Here is a 26,980-nt window from a genome sequence, read left to right on the forward strand (position 1 = left end):
ACATCTTAAGAAAATGGGTATGTATTTCCTTCGTCCAGGTTGACAGAGCTGAGCTTTATAGAAAAATAGCACTGAATCTAATTTACCTGGCACTTCTATAAATGGGGCTTAGACTATCCAGACCCAATGCTCCTACCTCCCTTTAAGACTGTCTTGAGGATTAAATGAAAATATACATAAAGCATCAATACATTGCCTGACCTTTATTAGCTCAAATACTAGTTCAAACCTCCCTATCACCTACAATAATTGCTCATCTATTCCTGTAAAAGAAGCCCAGCTCAAAAGTCATTGAATCCACGGTGCTCTCAACACGCTGTGTTTCTCTTATAATGGTTCTTATTCTGCCATCAACCAGTCACTTACTTCTATGTCCATATTACATTCAACCTTAGGCCCCTCAGATGTAAGAAACATAATTTACCTGTCTCTTGTTAAATTAAAAACAAATTTTTAATTAAATGTTAAATTAAAATGTTTTTTGGTGATAAGCTCTGTATAAAAATAAAAACCAAGGTTTATGTCAACTATTATTATAAGATGAAACAGTAATTAAATGTGACTATAACACACCCCCTGTTTGCCATTTACTGGAAATATGGCACCCCAGCTTGGTTAAAAAAAAATTTTCTGAACTGTATTCCATATGAGCTTTAAGCTACATGCTTTTACCTGTTTTATGTAGTCTATTTCCACTAAAAATGTCTAAGAAGAGAATTTTAGACTTGGACGTTTCAAAAAAGGTTTACCTCTCACCCCAAAACAGATGAGCGTATTTCTTTGGTCTAAATAAATACTTTAATTATTATAAACTGAAGTTTCATACTTCTGGGTAACACTACATTCCAAAAAGGTTGAGCCATTAAAGTCCTGCTGATACAATCCTGAAGACTGATGTGGCTTGGTTTCTGTGAACAGTGTCCACAGTCTACTGGGCACATGGATGATTCCCGCACTAATGTGGCCCGTGCTCAGGAGGGCCGCCCTGTCACCACCATGACCTATGTCCATGTATTTATCTGATGTTGGCAGGTAAGAGTTATAATTAAGGACCTCAAAAACATAGGAGGTCCTAATTCCCAGGACCTATGAATGTGACCTTATTTGGTAACAGTATCTATGCAGACGTAATCAGGTTAAGATGAAGTCATTAAAAGGACACTAACACAATGATGGTGTCTTTTTAAGAGGGAAATGCCACATGAAGACAGACACGGGAGAATGCGATGTGAGAGAGGCAGAGATTGAAGTGCTAGAGCTACAAACCAAATAATGATTGGGGCTAACTCCTTTCCTCTGGGAAAGAAGAAAGGCAAGATCTTCCTCCAGAGGATTTGGAAGAAGCACAGCCCTGGGGGCCACGTTTTCAGAATTCTACCTTCTGAACTGTGAGAGAATGTATTTCTGATTTAAGCCATCAAATTTGTGGTATACCTTGCTATGGGCAGCCCCATGACACTAACAGTAGACTCTAATGCAGATCTGCTGACTCCAAGCCAGGTGCTTTTGTTTCCTCTCTAAACTCTGCTATCCCAGTTAATTTCAACTCAGCCAGAATTTATGGCTATATTTAACATATAGGAAAAAGTTAAAGTGTAACAGAGAATTTTTAAAAAGGGACTCCTCTAGGGGAGCCTGGGTGGCTCAGTGGGTTAAAGCCTCTGTGTTCAGCTCAGGTCATGATCCCAAGGTCCTGGGACTGAGCCCTGGATCGGGCTCTCTGCTCAGGGGGTCCCCCCCTCTGCCTGCTTCTCTGCCTGCCTGTGATCTCTGTCAAATAAATAAAATTTTAATTTTAATTAAAAAAAAAAAGGGACTCCTCTAGTAAATATTAGACAGTCAATATACCCCTGTATTTTCTAACCACACAGTGCTGTATATGGTCAGTTATGGTAATCACAAAGGTAGAACTTTATAGTCATTCAAGATTTTAAGAGTATGTTCTGGTTTTGTTTAAGACAAGAAATTAGATCTCTACCTTTTAAAAAGAATGTCCTTAGGAAAGAAACAGTAAAAAGGCCTTATTCTCTAGGTTGTCTTATTAACATCAAAAGTCAGCAGATTAGGGGCACCTGGGTGGCTCAGTGGGTTAGGCCTCTGCTTTCAGCTCAGGTCATGGTCTCAGGGTCCTGGGATCAAGCCCTGCATCAGGCTCTCTGCTCTGTGGGGAGCCTGCTTCCCCTCCTCTTTCTGCCTGCCTCTCTCTGCCTACTTGTGATCTCTGTCAAATAAGTAATCAAAATCTTAAAAAAAAAAAAAAAAAAAGTCAGCAGATGGACTTCTCAAATTTTTGTTCTGATTCAGGTGTACCCCAGGGACTACGTAACCACTCTCATCTATGGTATTAAATCCCAATTCCTGAACTATATTCCCTCATGGTATCTTCTAGGAGGCAACTGTAAATGAGTATAAAGCACTGCTGACAAGGCAAAAGGTCTTTTTCACAGAAATCCAGCTGGGCAGATCAGGTGACAGAAGAGGCACTGCCAACAACCAACATTTAAAACACCAGGAAAGTTAAGAAAAAAGAAAAAAGAAATGAAAAGAGTAAGGATTAAGCCTAACAGCAAAAAGATCCACTAGTTCTGACACACAAGAAAGTCATTAAAAAAGCAATTTTTTTAAGACTTGAATTATTCCTATATCCAACAGTGTCCTTATTTAGAAGGGTAAAAAATACTCACAACAAGCCATCGTTTCCTTTCAGACACTTAACTGATGCAGACTTACTTAAAATTGGCCGTTACAAACAAAACACAGCAGCCATTTTGCATCCTTAGCCATATCCTCCATAAATAAAACTGGCAACCCGCCATATTAAAACAAAACAAAACCAATACCAATCAAGAAACAAACAAAACTTTCGACAGTACACTTATTTTTTTTTTTTTTAAGATTTTATTTATTTGACAGAGACAAACACAGCGAGAGAGGCAACACAAGCAGGGGGAGTAGGAGAGGGGGAAGCAGGCCTCCTGGTGAGGGGCTTGATCCTGGGACACGAGATCATGACCTGCGCAGAATGTAGCAGCTTAAGAACGGAGCCACCCAGACACCCTGACAGCTTATTTTAAAAATTAAATGCCCATAAGTAACACTCTGGTTTTCATACTGCTTTTGAAAAGTAGATTGGTATGGGATCAGAGTAAGTTTCTCATGTAAGGAAGTGATAAGAATGTAACTAACATAATACCCACTCCCCATCCCCAAGATCTTCAACAACATCTAAACTGCCTCATAAACATCCACTGCAAGAATATTACTTCGCATTAAAGTGACTTCAAAAGAAAACTGAAACTAGATGAACTGTCTTCATGCTTTTAACAGAAAAGCTGCATAATGCAATGTAGAATGAATTTAATAAACTACTGGTCAGCAATGGGCATTTCAGTGTATACACCAGTAAGTATTAGTAAGATTTAAACACCATTAAGAGAAGAAGTAAGAGTCCCCTAAGAGTCCCCATTCTCCTCAAGTTAATAAACAAACACACTTAAAATAAGCCATCAAACAGTGAGCAAAACTGGGAGGAAGCATGAAAAGAGAAAAAAAAAATCACCAATCACAGGGATCTAGTATTTCCCACGTAGTCAAACATCTAGGTAAGATACACTAATGCAGCATTTTTTTTTCCTTAAAAGCTACAATATTCAAAAACCCCACCAAAAAGGAGAATTTCAGGCCAATATCCCTGATGAATATGGATGCTAAGATTCTCAACAAGACCCTAGCTAATAGGATCCAACAGTACATTAAAAAGATTATCTACCATGACCAGGTGGGATTTATCCCTAGATTGCAAGGGTGGTTCAACATTCAATCAATGTGATAGAACAAATCAATAAGAGAAGAGAGAAGAACCACATGGTCTTCTCAATCAATGCAGAAAAAGCATCTGATAAAATCCAGCATCCATTTTTGATTAAAACACTTCAAAGTACAGGGATAGAGGGAACATTCCTCTATCTATGAAAAACCCACAGCGAATATCATCCTCTATGGGTAAAAGCTGACAGCCTTCCCTTTTGAGATCAGGAACACGACAAGGATTCCCACACTCACCACTCTTGTTCAACCTAGTATTAGAAGTTCTAGCAATAGCAATCAGACAACAAAGAGAAATAAAAGGTATTCAAATTAGCAATGAAGAAGTCAAACTCTCTCTCTTCACAGATGACATAATATTTTATATGGAAAACCCAAAAGACTCCACCCCCACACTATCAGAACTCATTCGGCAATTCAGTAATGTGGCAGAATACAAAGTCAATGTACAGAAAACAGTTGCTTTCTGTACATTGTATGTTCACTAACAATGAAAATACAGAAAAAGAAATTAGAGAATTGATTCCATTTACTATAGCACCGAGAACCATACAATACCTAACCAAAGAGGTAAAAGATCTGTACTCGAGGAACTACAGGACACTCATGAAAGAAATAGAAGAAGACACAAAAAGATGGAAGACCATTCCATGCTCTTGGATCAGAAGAATAAACATTGTTAAAATGTCTTTACTGCCTAGAGCAATCGATACTTTTAATGCCATTCTGATCAAAATCCCACTGGCATTTTTCAAAGAGCTGGAGGAAACAATCCTAAAATTTGTATGGAATCATAAGAGACCCCAAATTGCTAAGGAAATGTTGAAAAAGAAAAAAACAAAACTAGGGGCATCACACTGACTGTTTCAAGCTTTACTACAAAGCTGTGATCACCAAGACAGCATGGTACTGGCATAAAAACAGACACATAGACCGGAGGAACAGAGTAAAGAGTCCAGATATGGACCCTCAACTCTATGGTCAATCAATCCTCAACAAAGCAGGAAAAAATATACAGTGGAAAAAAAGACAGTCTTCAATAAATGGTGCTGGGAAAATTGGACAGCTATGTGTAGAAGAATGAAACTCGACCATTCTCTTACACCATACAAAAAGATAAACTCGGAATGGGTAAAAGACCTCAACGTGAGGCAGGAATCCATCAGAATCCTAGAGGAGAACATAGGCAGTAACCTCTTTGACATCAGCCACAGCAACTTCTTTCAAGATAGGTCTCCAAAGGCAAAGGAAACAAAAGTGAAAATGAATTTCTGGGACTTCTTCAAGATCAAAAGCTTCTGCACAGCAAAGGAAACAGTCAACAAAACAGAGGCAACCCACGAAATGGGAGAAGATATTCACAAATACAAAGGGCTGATATCCAGGATATCAAACTCAACACCCACAAACAGATTAATTATGTCAAAAAATGGGCAGAGGACACGAACAGACAATTCTCCAATGAAGACATACAAATGGCTAACAGACACATGAAAAAATGTTCATCATCACTAGCCAACAGGGAGATTCAATCAAAACCACATTGAGATACCACCTTACACCATTTAGAATGGCCAAAATTAACAAGACAGTAAAAGAACGTGTGTTGGAGGGATGCCTAGGTGGCTCAGTGGGTTGAAGCCTCTGCCTTTGGCTTGGGTCATAATCTCAGGGTCCTGGGATCGAGCCCCTCATTGAAGCAGAGAGCCTGCTTCCTCCTCTCTCTCTGTCTGCTACTCTGCCTACCTGTGATCACCATCTGTAAAATAAATAAAATCTTTTGAAAAAAACAAAAAACAAAAAACAAAAAAAAGAAAGGGGAACCCTCTTACACTGTTGGTGGGAATGCAAGTTGGTGCAGCCACTTTGGAAAACAATGTGGAGATTTCTTACAAAATTAAAAACAGAGCTACCCTATGACCCTGCAGTTGCACTACTGGGTATTTACCCCAAAGATACAGATGTAGTGAGAAAAAGGGCCACCTGTACCCCAATGTTCATAGCAGCAATGGCCACAGTCGCCAAACTGTGGAAAGACCCAAGATGCCCTTCAACAGATGAATGGACAAGGAAGATGTGGTCCACATATACTATGGAGTACTATGCCTCCATCAGAAAGGGATGAATACCCAACTTTTGTATCTACATGGACGGAACTGGAAGAGATTATGCTGAGTGAAATAAGTCAAGCAGAGAGAGTCAAGTATCATATGGTTTCGCTTATTTGTGGAGCATAAGGAATAACACGGAGGACATGGGGAGATGGAGAGGAGAAGGGACTTGTGGGAAATGGAGGGGGAGATGAACCATGAGAGACTGTGGACTCTCAAAAACAATCTGAGGGTTTTGGAGGGGCAAGGGGTTAGGGTTGGGTGAGCCTGGTGGAGGGTATTATGGAGGGCATGTATTGCATGGAGCAGTGGGTGTGGTGCATAAACAATGAATGCTGGAACACTGAAAAGAAATTTTAAAAATAAATAAATATTTTTTTAAAAAAGCTACAATATTGGGCATGAAACATAACATAATCCCCATCTTTTTAAGCAAAAGTTACATAAAAATACCTTAAAAATACAGAATAAGACAGCATAAAAAACGAGTGGAGAACAGGGTGAGTGTACAGGAAGGCATAATTTCAATAGTACAGTGTAGTCTATTAAGTTAAAGACAATATCCTAAAGAACAGAGTAGTCGAGTCTGAAATAAGAGCCATCTGGAAGGTATTCGATAACACTAACACAGCACTTAGAGTAACCTAGATACATGAAGGACACAGAACACAATTTTTTGGCAACTAAATGGCAGTAAGATGAATATATCTGGTAGGGCTGAGATACTCTAAAAATATTTTTTTTTAAAGATTTTTTTATTTATTTATCAGAGAGAGTGGAGGGGGGGGAGAGCGAGCACAGGCAGACAGAATGGCAGGCAGAGGCAGAGGGAGAAGCAGGCTCCCCGCTGAGCAAGGAGCCCGATGTGGGACTCGATCCCAGGACGCTGGGATCATGACCTGAGCCGAAGGCAGCTGCTTAACCAACTGAGCCACCCAGGCGTCCCAAGATACTCTAAAAATATTAACGTAACTTAAAGTAAGCGAGCAAGAAACCAGAAGATACAGGTTATGCCCTAGGTGAGTAAGAGGTTCCAAAAAGCATTTCAAGGAGCAGGGAAAGATTTTTGGCAATAGGTACAGAACTGGGATTTGATTAAAACATTTTAGTTTGATGGGATTTCACTTTACATTTAAATTACTGTTTACTTTACCATGTCTTCCCTGTCTTCAAAGAATTTTGAATCCAAATGAAAAAACGGGAGGAAAATAATGAGAGAACTAAAAGGTTAATTCATTAAGAAAAATTATTCTGTTTACAACTAGCATTTGAATGGGCAGAATTAATCCAAAGGACTGTCTCAGAACCATTAAAAGCTACCAAATTAAACTGATTTTAAATACGGCTATAAATTATTACACAATGGTTATTAAGAAAGTGAAAAGATCAATGAAGGACAAGTAAGTTAATGTAACAGAGAAGGTAAGTTTTCAACCAGGTTCACTTGTCTGACAATGTTCAAAACTTTTGTGAGTCAGGCACTGTTCTAGGAATCAGGGACAAAGAAGTAAACAAACACACAGAAGCCTACCTCTACGAAGCTTATAAATCATTCCAGGAGTCTCTTGCTAGACTGGATGGATGGATGGATAGACAGACAGACAGGACAGACAAACAGATGTCAGGTAATAGTAAGTTCTATAAAGAAAAATAACGCAGGATAAGGAAAAGAGTTTCAGATCTCAGAAGTACTGGAAAGGGACAAGAGAAGACTAATGAATAAGTAAAGAATGAGAACTGGGTAAGGTATTCAAGTGTTGAATCACTATATTGTTCACCTAAAACTAATATAACACTGTATACTAACTAACTGGAATTAAAATAAAACCTTAGGAGCACCTAGGTGGCTCAGTAGGTTAAGCCTCTGCCTTTGGCTCAGCTCAGGTCATGATCCCAGGGTCCTGGGATTGAGCCCCACATCAGGGCTCTCTACTCAGCAGGGGGCCTGCTTCCTCCTCTCTCTCTGCCTACCTCTCTGCCTACTTGTGATCTACGTCTGTCAAATAAATAAATAAAATCTTTAAAAAATAAAACTTAAAAAAAAAAACCCCTAAAACCATTAAAAAAAAAAAAACAAAACTAAACTAAAAGCATTACCAAAGGAAAAAAAAGAACAAAGACTAAGTCCACTTTATAACATATGAAGACTTTCTGGCAAAGACAAGCAGTAGAATAACACTGGATACTTTCTGAAAATTGTAAAGGCATGGGAATTGAAGAACCTGAATGTTCTATTTACTCCCTATTACTCTTAACAGTTAAGGAGACTTTGTGAGGTAGCTGTTAAGAAAGAAGGAAAGTTAAGAGGATGGGTAATATGTTCAGTTATATTTAGATTCATTTCCTTAGGTTTCTAAATATAGAGATAAGATGCTAAAAATACCGCACAGAGATTATTCCAATATATTCAGAATGAATTAAATTAGAAAGACAAGAAACACAGGGAGACTCTTGTAAAATAAGCATGAGATAAAGGGTTCCAATCTGGGTGAAGGCTGTAGAAAGCAAGATGGATGGATGTAATGATAGCAGAGAAAAAAAACTAATGGGGCTTTGTGATGAACAGTTGGAGAACAAAGGGTTAAAGTAATGAAAAGTAACATTAAAAGTTAGGAGATTCTTGGGAGCCTGGATGGCTCAGTTCGTTAAGCATCTGACTCTTGATTTCCGCTCAGGTCATGAGTGTCTCAGCATGGAGTCTGCTAGAAATTCTCTGCCCTTCCCCGACTTGCGCTTTCTCTCCCTAAAATAAATAAATCCAATCTTTAAAAAAAAAAAGAATCTGAGATTCTGCCTTTTAACTGATTGAAACCGACAGAAGATTTTCAGAGCCATTTCCCTGCCACCGGATTTTCTCTTTTTCTAGTTATCTATTTGCTTCCTTACATGCTTTCTTCAATCTATATTTAGAGTTAAGTGCTCACATCAAATTTGATTTCTTAACTTGAAACTAATTACTCTAATGTTCTTATTCTCTTCTCTTCTGGCATAATTTCATTAGGAAAAGGTACTTCTGTCAATGTCTCTTTTCAAGCCCATGGGAATTCTTGCACTTTTCTGATGGTTTAGTGAGTTACGTGGATTTTTAGAAGGCAACAGGATATAAAACCTAGAATAAGAGGAGATGCTAGGAGACCAGCACTTTTCATAAAGGCAGATTTTTATCACAATTTTTTAAAAAAGATTTTATTTATTTGAGACAGAGATCACAAGTAGGCGGGGGGGGGGGCGGGGGGGCCGGAAGCAGGCTCCCCGCTGAGCAGACAGCTGGATCCGGGACTCAATCCCAGGACCCTGAGATCATGACCTGAGCTGAAGGCAGAGGCTTTTAACCCACTGCAACACCCAGGTGCCCCTTTATCACAATTTTTTAAACCACGTATTTTTTTTTTTAAAGCAAATTCATATAAAATGTTTGAGTTAGATTCAAAGCATTCCCAAGACTACAGATGTTCTTGACATCTACAGAAATTATATTCTGAAATGTGTAAATGTAGTTTATAATCCAGCAGGAAACCCAAAGATTTGCAGAGTAGTTCACTGATGCCAAAAGGAAGACAGTGCTAGTATAGTAGCCATTTGGGCCCAATCCCCATTAAGTAGAGAGCAAGAGTATTACAAATGAGCACTGGACCAGAAACCAAGGATTCCTGGGGTAAGTTGCATTTCATCATTTATTTAGTTGAAGAACCTTTCCAAGTCTCAGCTTTCTCTATCTCTAAAACAGGATGGTGATAGCAAGCCCATCTACCTTAAAAATTATTTTGAGAAGAAGGTGATACAAGTGTTCAGAAAATGTTAGGTGGTGTTCAAGTAGGTGGTATTCAAGCAGTTTCTGGTAAATTTGTAGCACTGGAATATAGCTTTTCTCTTAAATACATTTAAGGTCGTAATCACTCAATCAATCCATACAGGAAAAATAATAAATAAATGATAGGGGTGCTGGGTGGCTCAACAGGTTAAGCACCCAACTCTTGATTTTGACTCAGGTCATGATCTCAGGGTCATAAAAGGGAGCCCCACATCAGACTTCACACTCAACAGAGGGTCTGCTTCTTTCCCTCTTCCTCTGCCCTTTCCCCCCTCTTTTTTCCTTAAAAAAATAAATGATCCATATCTGACGTTAAAAGTATAAATAACAGGGGTGCCTGGGTGGCTCAGTGGGTTTAAAGCCTCTGGCTCAGGTCATGCTCCCAGGCTCCTGGGATCGAGCCCCACGTCAGGCTCTCTGCTCAGCAGGGAGCCCGCTTCCTCCTCTCTCTCTGCCTGCCTCTCCGCCTACTTGTGATATCTCTCTCTGTCAAATAAATAAATAAAATCTTAAAAAAAAAAAAGTATACATAACAAAAAAACTGGGGGAAAAAAAAGAAAAAAAAGACATAAGGGAGACCTACAATCTCAAGAAACCATCTATACCAACCATTAGGGAAATAATAAACATTTTAAAAGATTATCAAAATCTAGTACTTCTTTAGCAAGTTAAGCCAGTATTTAGAACTACTATTGGTAAAAGACAGAACACACGGTAAACTATGTATATATTTCCATAATCCATTTTATAAAAACAAATACATACAAAATAACTGACTTATTTAAAAAAAGTTACGGCTGCATCAATTACTCTCACTCCCAGCTATTTTCATTATAAATACTTTGATTAAGGAACAGGAAGAAAAGGTTACTTTAACATGGACAAAAGGGGAAAAAAAGAGGCATCCGGGCAAATATATGAATTGCAAAGAACATGGATTTTACCTTTTAATCAGGACTAAATTGACTATCCACTCCAAGTTACTGGTAGTCCCTGAGATGCCAATTTATGAAATGAGTTAAATGCTCAAAAGTCTAAAAAACAGAAGGACTGATCACCTATGCTTCCCAAGTCTATGAAATACACAGAGACTAGATTCAAACTGGGTCAGTGCAAACTAATATTGGTCGTGTAACACTGTAGGGATTGGCAAATGGAAATACTACATATATTCAAGTGGGAAAGGAATAACAAGTCCATTACCAAATGCTCACATCAATGTTTTCAAATAAGTTTTAAACACATGAAAGTTAACCAATCACTTGGCATCAGAAACAGTGTAAGAAAGGAGTACTTTAATAATTGCGTGTAATTTCTACCAAGTGTTACACAACAGGATCAGTGCCATAATGAATGAGAAACCATTCTATCACTTCTTGAGTGTCATATCTACTAGTATGCCACAAGAAAAGTGAGTAACAAAGAAACCGCACATCTCTTCTAACCACAGTGGGGAAAAGCTTTTCTAAAAAAATCCAGATTCCCCTAAAGCTAACAATAATGGGATGAAAGTGTGAATATTTGGGGTGAAATTTCAGGAACTGGGAGAGGGTCTTAGAAACAATTGAAGAGGAAAGTCTCTTCTTTAAAGAAATTAGGTCAGCATGGCATTTCAAGATTTTTTTTTTTTTGCCTTCCCATCATCCCCACCTCCACCACCATTTGTTTTTAAATACATGTTATCTAGTGAAAGAATAACGTTCATCACTTTTTTGTAGACTTGCCACATTCCACAAATATCTCAAGGGCAACACCTTTGTTCTAGCACCAGTCAAACCAAACACTGGAGCTCTGAGTTCAAGGTTTCTAGGGTTCACAAAGGAGAGCAAAGCCACAATCATGAACAGAAAGTAGGTTCCTTAAACTAAAAAAAAAACTGTACTCTGCATTGACCAACAGTAAGTTGTCAAAAATTTTCCATCCTTAATGTTTGTAATCTGTTTGTCCACTTCTTCCAAATAAATCAATATTCTTAAAAGCTTTTTTAGATGATAAAGAAGCAAATAACATCCACTGTCAAAGGGAAAAACAGTTTGTTTCTTATGTTGTATAAAAGGAATTTTTAGTATTCTATCCTTCCCACATCACGCACATTTTAAAAGAGTTACATGTGGCACATAAGTACCTGTGCTCCTGATACAGGACCAAAGGGGTTTGGTGGTCTCATGACAGGCTGGCTATATATTAAGGTTGGCTGTGTCATTACAGGTACACTTCCCATTTGAGGAGGCTTAAAAAAAAAAAAAAAGAAAGAAAGAAAAGAAAAGAAAAATACTAAGTTAGATAATGTCAATTAACATTTTGCTTAAGTAGTAAACAAGAAGAATGGCAGGAATGGAAAGTACTAGTATTTTAACTCGAAGGAAAAATTCTTATAAATACAAGTAAGACTGACAGCCATAAATTCTTAACAGTTTTTTAAAAGTCTTTGATGTATATACTTCTAAGGTTTAAAAAAAAAAAAAAGCAAGCTTAAATTTAAGCAAAATTTAAACCTTACTATACAGTATGGCAGTCAAAATTTTAACCAATTCAAAATTTTCAAATTTGCAGTTTTAGACATAGGAAAACTTGAAACTGAAAAATGGCTAAGATATTTCAAAACAAACTACCTTTGAATGTCAAATCAAGTTCTTATGCCATTATGCAAGTGATCCTAAGTAAATACAGTTGTTTCTTTGAAGTGGTTTACTCTCAATGGTTCTTTCCTTTTATTTCATCTATTGTTAGGGAGAACCAAGAATAGGCTTAAATAACACATGAAGAGATTAGTTTTTTCTTGAGTAACTGAAAATTGAGTCTCAACCAACCACCTCTTTGTTTAAAAACTACTACTCCATGGTATAGAATTAACACAAATAAGTAACCAAATAGAGAACATGCACACCACAGTATTATTTTGGTTAAAATACCATACTCTATTATAATATTATCTTTCTACAGGTTCTACCTTTCAATTAAACTCCAGAGCTACTTCCATAAAATGTAAATAAAGAAGTAGCATAGCAGCCACAGTAGCAATCCCAAGGGATGTGATGCTGCCTCCTATTATCAACAGTTCCTCAACCACATACAGGGGTTGAAGCCATTACCTCCATTTCTTATCTAAGTGAGTCTTAGAGAGTTGGGAGAATAAGGGCAGTGTAGACTGGATTATGGGCAGCTTAAAAGTAAGACAAGTATTTCTGTATGACAGTAATTAATCACTGTCATAGTTAAGTGTCTCTGGCCTATACTGGACTAAATTTGCCCCTACACAATTCAAGAAATGTTAATTCCCCCCTTCCCCTATAGTATTAAGGTTTTAAGACTTCAATAGTATTAATATAAGGGCACACAAAGGGTTGGAGATAACATTCATGTTTAAACGGGTTTGTAATGAAGTATAAAATACTTGGCAAAGTTATGAGGGGAAAAAGAAGCCAGGTACTACTATTAACATTCATAAATGATATCTACCGTATAATGACAATTCTAGAAATATTTATGAAACCAATGTTATGATACAAGATTCTATGTTAGACATTAAAGGTATGTGAATTACCAAGTTCATTTTTTAGTAACTGTAAAAAGGCATGTTAAATATAAATCAATCTATTTTCAAAAAGTTTTGTCTGGAACAATACTTACAATTCCATATCCTATCATGCCTGTGGGTGTAGTAGCAGGATAGGCCATTACAGGGGGTGCCTGACATGGTGGAGAAAAAATAAACAAAGATGTATAACTCATGTTACATCAGTTGAGTTCAAGGAATTAATAGCATAGTTCCACTAAAAAGAATTGCTAAGACAGCTGTGATTAAATGTGACACTTAGGATCATTAATAACTGTGTCAATTAATGTTCAATGAAAAAAGAGTGTCTTGAAATTAGCAGAAAAGCAGATCAGAAAAAAAAAAAACATTTAAACTTAGATACAACAGTGATCTAAAATTTCAACGTGCTTTTTACAGCTTTAAAGATCTTCAGATTTAAAAAAAAATACCGAACGTTCTAAAATTTGAGGTCTATTGCTATTACAAAAAATGTTTACCCAGGGGTACCTGGGTGGCTCAGTTGGCTAAGCACCTGCCTTTGGCTCAGGTCATGATACCTGGGGTTCCTGGGATCTAGCACCGGGTCAGGCTCCCTGCTCGGCAGGGAGCCTTCTTCTCCCTCTCCTCCTTGCTCTTGCTCTCTCTCGTTATCTCTCTCTCAAATAAATAAAATCTTAAAAAAAAAAAAGTTTACCCAGAAAAAGTATTAGTGAATGTCTTCCTAGGTGCTTCAGTATTTTGAGCAAGAAAAAAAAAAGTTAAAGATCCCAAATCAATTAATAATCTGATCTTTCAAAAAGTTCTTCTGAAGACCTCAATTCATTTTTTTCAAAGAACCTCAAAGATTTCAAAACACTACCGAGTGTGACTACTTTTATGAGGCACACAGTTTTTATACAGAGTACGTGTATTAGCACTTCTTGTAATTTATTCTGTAAATTAAACAATCTTCTACAAAGCACCAATTTGGAGGAGCAAGAAGTTTTTAAATCTGTTTATTCTTAAACACTTAAAAGAACCACCTAGCCCTACGAGGTTTAAAGTTCCCCTCCACCTTCTACCCTACCTCAAGCTTTCTGTAAATATACAATGTGAGCACAAAATCATTTTAAATATATTTGCTGTCTTAACAACATCCCCTCTGTGTGTGCGTGTGTGTGTGTGTGTGTGTGTGTGTGAGAGATATCTTATAATGAAAACTGAAACTGAATACAGGAGAAAGACCAATAACACTGCTGAAATACAAAAAATAACTGAAATTACACGGCAATTTGAACATATGCGTGGAGCAGTTAAACGAAGCATAACTAAAGTGAATAGTTAAAAGTTTAGTATTTGAGTGAGCATGTAGGATTTATTGGTCTCTCCCTACTTAAAAACTGAGAGCTGCAAGAGCAGCAGACAAACTGCCAAGTACAGCGGAAGCCTGTAAGATTTCATGCAATTATTATTTTCAACATTACAACAATCAACATTTCCCTTCATTCAGAAATCATCAAGTGCATAGTGGCAGCACAGATACACACACAGACACCCAGCCATCTGGCAGCAAATGGCAGAATGTTAAGCAAGAAAAAAAAAAAAGTCTGTATTTCCCATGCCACCATCAGAATCAATTCGGCAACACATCCATGAAATCAGTAGATGCTAGAAAGAATTTCTGGCACATTGAAAATCTGAATGTGAAAAAAGTAATAGCTGGAAGGTTATGAGATTCTGCTACAGCAGTGGTTAATAGCATGCCAATTTATTGCAAAAAAGGCTAGTTTTTGGTCACTTACGTATTGTGGAAAATGCATGCCATTCTGTTTTTCCCAGGGAGAACAATTACATAATGCAATAACACTGGATTAGAACAAATACTTACACAACAGAAAATACACAGAGAGCATTTTAGTTCACATGTACATTCACTAACTACCTAAAATCCCTTGTATTTCCGGTATCTAATGGAAGAACACCTATACTAAAACACTATCAAGGTTGACAAGGGAAATTTAGTCTCTAACATAATCCCCTTACATATCTAATAGTTTATGACAAGTATCATAAAACATAAAATCTATCAGTAGTGTCAACACTGCAAAATTCAGTGCGTCCCATAAACAGGGTTGAATCATATGTCCACCACTCAGGAAAAAAGAAAGCAATAATTCAAAGAATTTGTAGTATAGTATCATCATACAGATTAATAAAAGACCAATGAATTTTTTAACTTAAACAAGTTCAAAAACCTTGACAGTGTTTATGGATTAATAAAAAGGTTAGAAATGTAAAGAAATGACATAAGCAGCAGTTTATCTAAGTAGTGAATCACATCACCAGCCCTCTATGTTAGTCATTAAAAAAGAAACTCTATTATATACATACATATAAATATTTTAAGAAAATTCTTAAGAGATGACACACAATGACACAGTTGCATAAATATCATCAACTTACATACAAATTTTAACTAGTTAAATGCCTATTACATTCTGGTAGTCAATCTTAAGTCAAGCGCTATCTACAAACTTCTATTATTTCATATAGGTCAATACCAATTTAATACAAAATAATAAAATATTCATTGTATTTTCATATCAGCATTTGGATTTTTAACAGTCTTTATGTATTATCAATGTGTAATTCACACCAAATGGTATAAAATCCACTAACCTAACCTCTTGTCATCCCCTGGTCAGTGAAGTTTGTTACAGTACAGATAAACCCGGGATTCAGAGTCAGAGGGAAAGGATTTCAACTAAAATCTGCTTTCTAGATGTTTTATACTTACAAAGAGAAATTGCCTAACTTTATTCTCGTAATTGGGATGCTATCAATTCAAACTTCCCCAAGAATGCAGTGTAAACAGACTCAAGATAGTGAGGATACATGTATGTGTAAAACCTAACAAGCTTAATGCAAGGATTTATTAGAATGGCAGTGACCTCTATTAATGAAAAAGTGTTGCCTTAAAAAGGTGGCTAAATTAAAAAAAAACAAAAACAAGTTAGCTAAATTCTTATTTTTCATCTAAGATGATTAAACCTAATAAAACTCTTTACATAATGTCACAAATTTTATTAGCACATTATTTTTAGCTGAGCCCTGGTAATTTTCACATATGATTAAGCCCAGGAAAACAAGGTGGTGCTCTGGAAGTGATTTAATACAAGAGAGTGGCTATAAGAGGGATAATGGTGGTCTTTAACAACAGGAAGGCTACAATGTGTAGTCTGTGTAATCAAAATGTTATTTATTTCCAGAATATTGTTAAGAAAGCTTGTTTTAAATTTTTCTTTAAGAAGAAACTGGTTTGGGGTACCTGGGTGGCTCAGTGGGTTAAGCCTCTGCCTTCGGCTCAGGTCATGATCTCAGGGTCTTGGAATCGAGCCCCGAGTGGGGTTCTCTGTGCAGCAGGGAGCCTGCTTTCCCCTGCCTGCCTCTCTGCCTACTTGTGATCTCTCTCTCTCTGTCAAATAAATAAAATCTTTAAAAAAGAAGAAGAAGAAGAAGAGGAGGAGGAAACTGGTTTTCTCTAATGTGGGAAAACTTCCCGCACTGGTGAAATAGCAGCTGACTAAGGACAGGGGTAGAGCCATAAAGCTACTCTGGGACAACCATACCTTACAGTGATTAAAAACATTAGCAGAACTTCTTCAGTACTAAATGCTACATATAAATTAATCCTCATTTTTCATACCTTATATATTTATAAATTTGCTTACTTGCTAAATTTGTGATCCCGAAAATTAATGTTTGTGGTGCTTTCACAGACATGCATGGAGTGGTGAAAAATTTGTTGCTTAACACCTTCATTCTCAGCTGAGGCTGAACAAAATAAGATTCTGTCTTGTTTTGGCTCTGATATAACAATGACCAGAGGATGAGAACACAGGGAATAATGCAGTATACTACTGCAAGAAGCTCTCTGGCTGTGGAGCCAGCTAGATAGGGCTGGATTCTCAATTTAGTGCTGCAGGTTCTGGTAAGTAAGTCAAACGTAACTCTTACGAACCACATTTTCTTTTCTGTTTAAAAAAAAGGTGGGGGGGGATCTACTAGAACAAGTATTTTTTTAGGATTTGAGATAATAATGAATGTAAGGGGTATATGTGTGTATATATGTGTGTGTGTGTGTGTGTGTGTGTACATACACATATAGGCAATTCTCCTTATTTGCTGCACCTATGTTGTTAAAGTAACCCAATACTAAATCAGTGAACCCTGAACCATTGCTAAAGGAAATACGTACACATGTAGTACGTGTGAGCCTAGCAATGGTTCAGTGTTTAGGGGATTTTAAGAATATAATTATAGCAAGTAAGGAAAATCAACTCTATGAACTATTCGACAACATTAACAAAAACCAAACATTACCAATAGTGAGATCAGAAAAACACTAATGATTTTATATTCTAGATAAATACATAATAAATTTGAGATCAGAAGTAGAGGGTAATGATTAAAGAGTTTAAGCTCTGCGGTTAGGCTTCCTGTATTCTAAAAGTCCACCCAATCACTTAAAAACTCTGGGATCCTAGGCATATTATGTAGTAACTCTGTGCCTCCATTTCATCTGCACAGTGAGGACAGTAATAGTTACCACCACATGTAGTTAATTTGAGGATTACAGAAGAAAAAAATCACACATTAATTAGAATGATGGCTTATACAAAGTAAACCTTAAATAAATGTTGGCTACTAAAACATACTTGGCAAATAGTCAATCAGCTTCCTTAAAAAAAAATTAAAAATTACTTATATATCTAAAACTCAATAAACAAATCCTCCCACTTACAGCTATCACTTTAAAAACATTTTCATGTTATTCTCCTAAATTAGTCATGTTACTGTGAGCTTTTCAACTCACCATTGTTGCAGCATTCCAAGCAGTGGTTGGTGCAACCTTTGGCTGCCAGTTAGATCCTCCAGTTAGCTTCTTTTCACCTGGCTGACTCCAATTTACATCACTTTAAATAAACATCAGTGAGAATGTTAAATGTCTATAATTGTAAAATTTCTTTACTATATACTTAGATTAAACAAAAAGCATTTAATATGCAGATGACAGGTCTACACATACTTTTGAAATGAAAGCCAAATCAACCTCTAAATGGTACATGGGGGAAATAATACATATAAAACACTCACTTCTTAGTAGTTCCATTTCCAATGCCAAGATCTACAACAGGAAATAAAGAAAGCATTTAAAAACTAGACTCATTTTTATAATACAATTAATTGTGAAGAAGATTAAAAGAATCCAAAGAATACTTACTGCCCACCAGGTTGGCTAAGGATGAATCCAAGTCATCAGATACTAACTTGTTAGGTGGGAGTTTGGCAACAGGAAGACTCTGGTTCTGAGAGGCCACTGTTGGTTTGAGAAGTCCACCTAGTTCATCAAAGCCTTAAAGTTACAAACAGATGAAACAGGATTTGTAAGGGACTTTATGGTGCTAGCTTTCTACAGGGATCTCTGCCTCTTTTACTTATTCGTCTGCAGGAAAAGTCCTCCATGGGGCATTAATTAATGACTTTAAATGGAAGAGGGAGAAATTCACCATTTCAAAGTGAACTGATTGAAAAGATCTGTCATGTCTTATTTCATGACAAAATTATATTAAGGTTAGGGGCACCCGGGTGGCTCAGTGGGCTGGGTCTCTGCCTTCGGCTCGGGCCATGATCTCAGGGTCTTGGGATAGAGCACCACATCAGGAATCTCTGCTCAGCAGGGAGCCTGCTTCCCCCTACCCTCTCCTACTTGTGATCTCTCTCTCTCTGTCAAATAAATAAATAAAATCTTTAAAAAAAATTATATTAAGGTTAAAGGGGACGAGAAAGAAGCATTCAAGTAAACAATTCTTATTCCAAAGTTGTGAAAGAGAAGGGAATGGAATGGAATTCTCCCCCTCACTGGCAAGATTTTCTGAAGATTCCCTTATACCCGAAGAAATATAGACAAAAAATACATCTCTGTTCCTTTGAAAAATGTTTCATCTAATAAATATTTTGTAGACCTTTTTACATTCTTCAGAGTAGAGTATGCAAGGTATATGTAAACCACAACATTAGAAGGAAGTAAAAATGTACCATTTATCACTTTTCTTCTGTCTAAAAACAGTTAACCTAAATTATACCTAAGAAATTGCTAGCCTTATGCTCCAATGACATTAAACCATCTACTAAACTAGATTGCTTAGAAATGAAAATAAAATAGATCCCTTAAGGTTCTCTACCAAAGCGAGAAAAGTGAATCCATTCAAACAAATCCAGTAAAGGACTCAGTAACATGATGCAGGACTGATAAAAACAAAGTCACCAAAACTAGTGGTGTACAAAATATGAGTAGCTGATCTCTATTTACTTTATCCTTTTCCCCAGAAAAACAAACTGAAAAGGAAAAAGCCAAATGCATCCAAAAATGTAATTATAAACCAACTAGTGCACAGAGAAAAAAAATTCTTAGTCCATACATACTCTTTATAAGATTGCTTACTTTTTGTATAATCGAATATTATAAAATCAAAAACACCTCACTATGTTTCTTCAAATGACTTGAACTTATTTACTAATTAAAATCAAAGGTCATTCCATGGTAAGAATAATAAATTTCATGGAAACTCTTAATCTTTACAAACTTCGGAGTAACAAAATACTAAATGGAAACTTGGCTCTACAAATTTATATAAGTCCCAATTTTAAGACAAATGAACAAGGACACTACAGAAAGAACCATCCTTAAAATAACAAAAAGCCCCTAGAGCTCTGGTACTTAATACTTCTAGTTGGTTAAGCACCGACTGTCTCAACAAGTCAGGTACCAAATGTTTTATTTTTCCTATTTTTCAGAAAAGCCAATTTCATTTCAGTAAAGGTGAAAATTGTAATGACTACAAAGCACAACATTCTACACATAACCATTAGCAATTTACCAATCTAATATGAGGAAGATCTCATTTAGCTCTAGGAGAAACAAAATCCTCCCAAAATCAAAACTGCCAATAAGAAATGGGTAACAGTTAATAATCCCTTGAAGTTCTTCTCATCTAGTAGCTGGGAGAAGAGAAACAACTTCACTGGCTTACTCCAATTTAATCTATTTACATATGTTCAAAAGATATTATTATCTGTCCTTGCACAGAATCTAAATGAGAACATTATAATAATGTTAACAGAACAATTTTTTCTTACCCCCAGAATCTACAATAACGTTGGTAGATTTATTTCCAAACACAGATTCAAAGTCAACATTAAGGCCAGCTGAAGGATGTGGCTGTGCAACTGGAGATGGAGTGAATCCTAAGGAAAACCAAAGTGGAAAAAGCTCAATTCTTTAATATATCTACATTTACAGCTCTTAATAATGACGACAATAGGATGGAAAAAGCAATAAATTCCCCCAATGAAAAACAAGGCCAATCCTTCAAGCAAAATGTTTCTTAACACTACTCCATCTTTTTGTGGTGATGACATTTTTCTGTAACAAAATCATCCTACTGACAAAGAAAACTAACAAAAGAGCAACTGAAGTTGTACTACTAAGTTTGTTTCATTACAAAAATAAAATTTTTATCTTTTTACCTTAATTTTATGTACTGATTATTTTTAGAAAACTAAACACATCTAAAATTCCAGGACTGTGCACGAAGTAAAATATATACACAATGCAAAGGATCACTTGGTAATGAAGTAAATATTCTACAGTGTTTTAAAAAATATCTACTTAGAGATTCTACTTAGATCCTGGAATCTTCCCCCTCTCCCCGACAACCTACTCACCTTCCATTATTTCTCTCACCTTCCTTCCACCTTTAAATTATTAATTAAATGCAATACGGTTTAAGTTCATTTGAGAAGAGGATTCTGAAAGTTACAATGCATTAATCCTTAGGTTCCCCCTTTAAAAGTAACCCTTTAGATCTATCGAGTATTCCAAAGGACACAAGTTTTTAAAAATGTTCTTATTCCAGGGGCACCTGGGTGGCTCAGTTGGTTAAGCTGCTGACTCTTGGTTTCAGTTCAAGTCACGACCTCAGGGTCCTAGGATCAGCAGGAGTCCAGGCTCTGCCCTCACCTGGGAGAGTCTGCTTGGGATTCTCCCTCCCTCTGCCTCTGCTTCTGCATGCACACTGTATACACTCTCTCAAATAAATAAATCTTTTTTTAAAAGTTCTTATTCCATAATTACTTCTTAAACCACTCTTAAAAACAATGGTCAGGGGAACCTGCATGGCTTAGTTGGTTAAGCATCTGCATCTGCTTTAGGTTCAGGTCATGATCCCAGCCAGAGTCCTGGGATTGAGCCCTGCATCAAGTTCCCTGCTCTGTGGGGAATCTGTTCTCCCTCTTCTTCTGCCCCTCCCCTGTGTTCCAGCATGCGCTCTCTCCCTCTCGCTCTTTCAAGCTCTTTGTCTCTCTCAAATAAATAATAAAATCTTAAACCACCACCACCACCACAATGGTCATACAGTGAGAACACAAACACTATCAAAGTATAAAATAAGTTAGTATATAAATCTGACCATTCATCAAGATGTTTCTACCAGTTTAATAACATTTTATTTTATTTTATTTATTCATTTGACAGAGAAAGAGAGAGAGAGAGAAGCATAAGGAGGGGGAGCAGCAGACAGAGGGAGAGGGGGAAGCAGGCTGCCCACACAGCAGGGAGCTTGATGCAGGGCTCGATTCTAGGACTCTGGGATCATGATCTGAGCCAAAGGAAGATGCTTAACTGACTGAGCCACCCAGGTGCCCCTAACAACATTTTAAAGTGTACAAGCTGCTTAAGAATTACACCATGGGCTCACTGGTTCTTCTCTATGAGAACTTATGCATCTACTCAAGAAGACAAAAATCTACTGTGCTTAATTTTGTGCCCATAGAACCATCAGTTTAAGAAATACACAAATTGTTCTTTAAGTGATTCTGGAAACAGTTCGCTGGCTAGGTCTCCAAAGTTTAGGAAATATACATAATAATTTATAAACAGGATAGCCTATCAAATTCCCGTTTTCTCCTCTTTTATCCCACCTTTCTAGAATCTGGTTAATATCAGAGATAAACCTATCTTTCTACAGTAATCCATTTATTACTTTCTTTAAAGAGAGGAGCCATTTACTATGGTCCCTAGGGGCATCAGTCTGTGCAATTACAAGACTACTACCTAAAAGTGTAAAAAGTTCGAGAGGATATAAAGTAACCCAGAGCTAGCACCTCAAATTTAAAAACGTCTCTAGGTATGCAAAAAGTAAAAAGAAATTTTTCTATAAATTGTAATATCTGATTGGCTCCTAGGGAAGCAAGCAATGTATTTCAAAATAACAATATTTTAAGTAGTAACACATCTTCTAGGTAAGAGTTCTACATTTTCATTTCAATGAACATTATCAACTTAATGGCCTTTTATCCCAAGTCATTTTTTGGGAGACTTAGGGTTTTGTTTTGTTGTTGTTTTTTTTTAATCAGAGAGAGAGAGAGAGCATGTGTACGCACACAAGCAGGGGAAATAGCAGGCAGAGCAGGCAGAGGGAGCAGCAGACTCCCTGCTGAGCAAGGAGCCCCATGCCAGACTCCATCCCAGAACCCTGGGATCATGACCTGAGCCGAAGGCAGTGGCTTAACCTACTGAGCCACCAAGGCTTCCCAGGATTTAATTTTTTAAAGTTACTTAAAACAAAGATTAAAAACTACTATCACCATCTCAAAAGGAAAATTCAGAGACAAAAAAAAAAAAAAAAAAAAAAAAAAGATGAACAAGTTCTGAGTTAAGGTTAACTATGTAAAATAATCATGACATTGAACTGCCTACTCTTTCACTTCACCAAGGCCCAGTGAAAACTCTACCACTGACCATCAGTAGTTCATAGATCAACATTTAGAAATCACTGCCTGGCAGAGCATATATCAGGAGGACGATAATAAATTAACTGCATGGTACAAGATGAACAAGCTTTGGGGACAGAAAGGCATTCCAAATACCGTCCAGAAAAACACACCATTTTGTTAAGGGATTTTAGAGGTAGTTCCATAATAAATTAGATCTCATACTTGCTGTGAAAGTAAATTCTACTATTTATTAAACTCTATGAAACACTAATGCAAGAGCTTTATAAACAGTATATTATTTAAACTTCACAATAACCCTATGAGATAGTCATTATTATCCTCATTTTACAGATGAGGAAATAAAGAGCTTAAACAATGTTACTCAAGGTCGAAGATTTATTAAGTAGCAAAACCAAGACTTAAACCTCAGATTATCTGATTTCAGAATCTTTTAGGGGTTTTCAGTTTAACCCAAGTATTTCATTTTATATAAACTAGTAGGCAGAAAAAGAAAATTGTATTATTACAGCTATAGTAATTATATTTATTCACTATTAAAGTTATATGAACTTCTTGAGCTTCTCACAGCAAATGCTGGGCCAAAAAAGTGAACAACCATAGCAGTTTTAATAAAGTCTAAAAGCAATGAAAAATGTGTTCAAGGCTGTATCTGATGATTAAATAATAACAAATATAAAATGATTTGCATACACAAGATAATTTTCAGTAGTAGTTTTAATGATAATTCTACATACCAGGCATAGCGCTAGATTTTATACAGTCATATATGTAAATCTCATGACAATCCTGTAAGTTATTATTATCCCAATTTTCATAGGCTTAAGAAAGGTCAAATACTTGTTTCAAGTCACACAGGTAAGGGCGTAGAACTGGAATTCAAAAAGGAATTCAAATGCAAATTCACTGAATACTAAACACATACTTTCCATCAAATGTCCTCATAATTTCCATTTTTAAATCTTTTTAATCATGCCCAAGTCTGCCAGTCAAGAGCCTCATTCTTCACTTGTGTCAAACCTACTTTTCAATCCCAACTGAACTAAGGTAATCAACTCCTATGCACCAAAAAGAAAAAAATAAAATCAGCTGGATTTGGGGGTTTCATTATCACTGCACTGGCCTAGAACATGTTTGGAAAGACAGAAATGAGTATCAAAATGGCCATGCCTCTCTGGAAACTGTTCCTGGTTTCTTCTGCCTTTGCATAGTGCTGGCAAAGCACGCCTATTTCCAGGAGAATCTCCCTACATCTGTGCCACAACTGTTTAAGTCAAAATTATTTAGTATTCTATCACTATATAAAGAGCTTTAAATTCCATAAGCTTGTAATAATAAAATGCTATAAGCTCCTCTGAAAATGTGAACCTTTTGAGTACAGATTAAAGTGGGGAGATGACAAGTATCCACTCACAGAACAATCCTGTGTTTAATTAAGACAAGCAAAATTAGGGAAAAAATGATCTGTTCCTCAAAAGCAAGTATATTTTTTCTTAACCAAATTAAAAAAAGAAAAAAACCCCTCATTTTAAAGAAAACAAAGAACTCCCTCCTGCATAAACAAACTGATAAACTTTAGAGATACCATTACCTACCTCCAAATAAACCAGCTACGGTAGAAGGCTCATGGCACATAAGGGTAGTATTAGGATAAGCTTGAGTGCCACAAAAAGAATCTGACAAGGCATACATGGGGGGCAAGGGGGATGGAGACAGAAAAAAAGGAAGAGAAAAATGAGGAGGAACAGTTAAGAGTGAAATGGAATAATTAAAAAACAAATGAACAAAAAGAACAAAGACAGGAGAGTCCAAGCTCTTAGTGTTCTTCACATTATAACTTATTTCAAAAAGCACTTAAGTCTCCATTATGAATATTCTATTTAAAATATATTCACAACAAAATTTTAAAAATAACCAACATGTATTTCCTTAGAGAAATAAGCAGCAGTTGGCGTTTTAGTCAATGTTAACATGTTTTCTGATGTCTTCTTTTACAGAGATGAGTAAGCAGGCCTGAACAAGGTCACAGACATGGCATAGCTGGGATCATCAACCCATTCTTCTTGACTTATAACTGCTTTAATGAGGATAAGCTACTTTGTACACTGGGGTTCACATCATCAGACCAATGTCCTACTCTGAACGAGTTAGAGGGTGTCTATGTAGCTGTTCTCTGATTTTTCTCAGTCGTTCTTAATCCTTTAGAGCAGAGGTTGGCAAATTATAGCCAGAGGCCTATTTTTAATATGGCCACATGAGTTAAAGAAGGTTTTTACATTTTCAAACAGATATTTTTTAAAAATGAAAGAAAATAAAAGAAGAATATGTAACATAGATTTTATATATCCTGTAAAGTCTGAAGTATTTACTATCTGGCTCTTTACATAAAACGTTTGCTGACCACTATTCTACAGAAGCACTATCCAAAAACTTCTAGTAACAGAAATTTTTAAAAATCTGCTCTAATATGGTAGACACTAGTCACATGTGCCACCGAGCAACAGAAACCTGGCTAACACAGCTGTAGGAATGACATACCTTGGGTGGCCCTTTCATGCTATGAGTAAGAAACTGTTGGAATTTTTATTATACAACCCTACTTCTCAAGAACTTTTAATGTGGATTAAATGGCTTCTTATTATAAAGCCTCTTCTTAGGACAGGCATTCGCAAACTACAGCTGCATGTCTTTGTGAATAAAGTTTTCCTGGAACACAGCCAAATGCGCATTTATGTATTGTCTATGGCTACCTTTATGCTATAATGCCAAAGCTGATAGCTGCAACAGACTATATGACTCATGAGCCAAAAATATTTCCACTCTGATCCTTTAAGAAAAGGTTTGCTGATTCTTGTTCTAGACTAATGACCTAGGTTGACATGAGTGATTTACATTTTCCCATTCTAGACTTACTTTTACAAAAGCACAAGTACTAAACAGTAAGTTTTTGCTAATGATAAAACTTGACAGATGAATGTATTTTAAGTATACTTTATACTTTCATTTATACTATTTACACTCAAAGAATGTAAGAGTTTAAATAAAGACAACACTTTCATAAGGAAAGGGCTCTGTAAAGCAAAGACACCGGATTCCTGCTTCAAGCTTTTGCTCCTATCAGCCAGGTTGTCTCAGGACATTAACTTTACTCACTCACATGATCATCCATAAAAATGGTAGTAATTCTGTTACCAATATGAGAGTTGAGAACTTGACCAAATATTCTCTGGAGGTCCTCACAAGCTTAAATCACCAATTCTAGGATTTTAATCTTCAAATGCACCTACTCACCTTAGCATATATGGCCATCAATTTTACTAACTTTCTTTGCTTTTTGGTCTTCCTTTTGCCCCAACCCAAAGGCCTTAGCCTTAAACTTAAACATTAGGAAAAGGACATTTCTAGTACATTCCTTCTGTTAAAGGGTTTCCTTGAAAAGCGTAAATAATAATTAACTCTCACAGAATTTTTTATATTTTTACTCTGGTTCTGTTTCAATGTGAAATAGCTATAGCCTATAGCATTCTGTCCCTCTAGGGTAAATAGAAGACTGACATACTGAAGCACATGTACTGGTCTGACCTAAAGACAGAAATTTTAAGACCAAAAGTAAAGACATAGCTGTTTCATACCCCCAATTAAAGCAACTGACTTAATGATACAAGAAGCCAGACCCACTAAATACATGCTAGCTCATATTCAGTAAGTATAAAGAAAATATAAACTTATTAGAAAACCACATTCCAAGGTTAACTCAAGTAACCTTTTTTTACCAAGCAAATAAGGTACAGCATTTAACAATTCTTCTGAAGAGTAGCAAAATATGAAATTTAGTTTCAGCCACTTTATACTTAATTTATA

The 26,980-nt window shown here is 36.4% G+C and overlaps 1 protein-coding gene across 13 annotated transcripts in view; it reads right to left on the reverse strand.

Annotated features, from left to right (window-relative positions):
- The window catches only part of PICALM (phosphatidylinositol binding clathrin assembly protein), a 114,695-nt gene that overhangs the window by 11,510 nt on the left and 76,205 nt on the right, over positions 1-26,980 (reverse strand). For 5 of the 13 annotated variants that reach the window (XM_045071353.1, XM_013061915.2, XM_004763533.3 and 2 more), the window contains 7 exons: positions 20,465-20,572; positions 18,549-18,680; positions 18,422-18,452; positions 18,141-18,240; positions 15,067-15,090; positions 13,378-13,437; positions 11,873-11,977 (listed from right to left, as the gene is read on the reverse strand). In XM_045071353.1, coding sequence (XP_044927288.1) covers positions 11,873-11,977; positions 13,378-13,437; positions 15,067-15,090; positions 18,141-18,240; positions 18,422-18,452; positions 18,549-18,680; positions 20,465-20,572 — 560 coding nt within the window. The remainder of the gene's footprint in view (positions 1-11,872; positions 11,978-13,377; positions 13,438-15,066; positions 15,091-18,140; positions 18,241-18,421; positions 18,453-18,548; positions 18,681-20,464; positions 20,573-26,980) is intronic. The other 8 variants (XM_045071355.1, XM_045071354.1, XM_004763532.3 and 5 more) reach the window with 3 other exon arrangements.

This window comes from Mustela putorius, unplaced genomic scaffold, assembly GCF_011764305.1.
Source record: "Mustela putorius furo isolate JIRA1106 unplaced genomic scaffold, ASM1176430v1.1 tig00003987_pilon_pilon_pilon, whole genome shotgun sequence".
NCBI classification, from domain to species: Eukaryota; Metazoa; Chordata; class Mammalia; order Carnivora; family Mustelidae; genus Mustela; species Mustela putorius.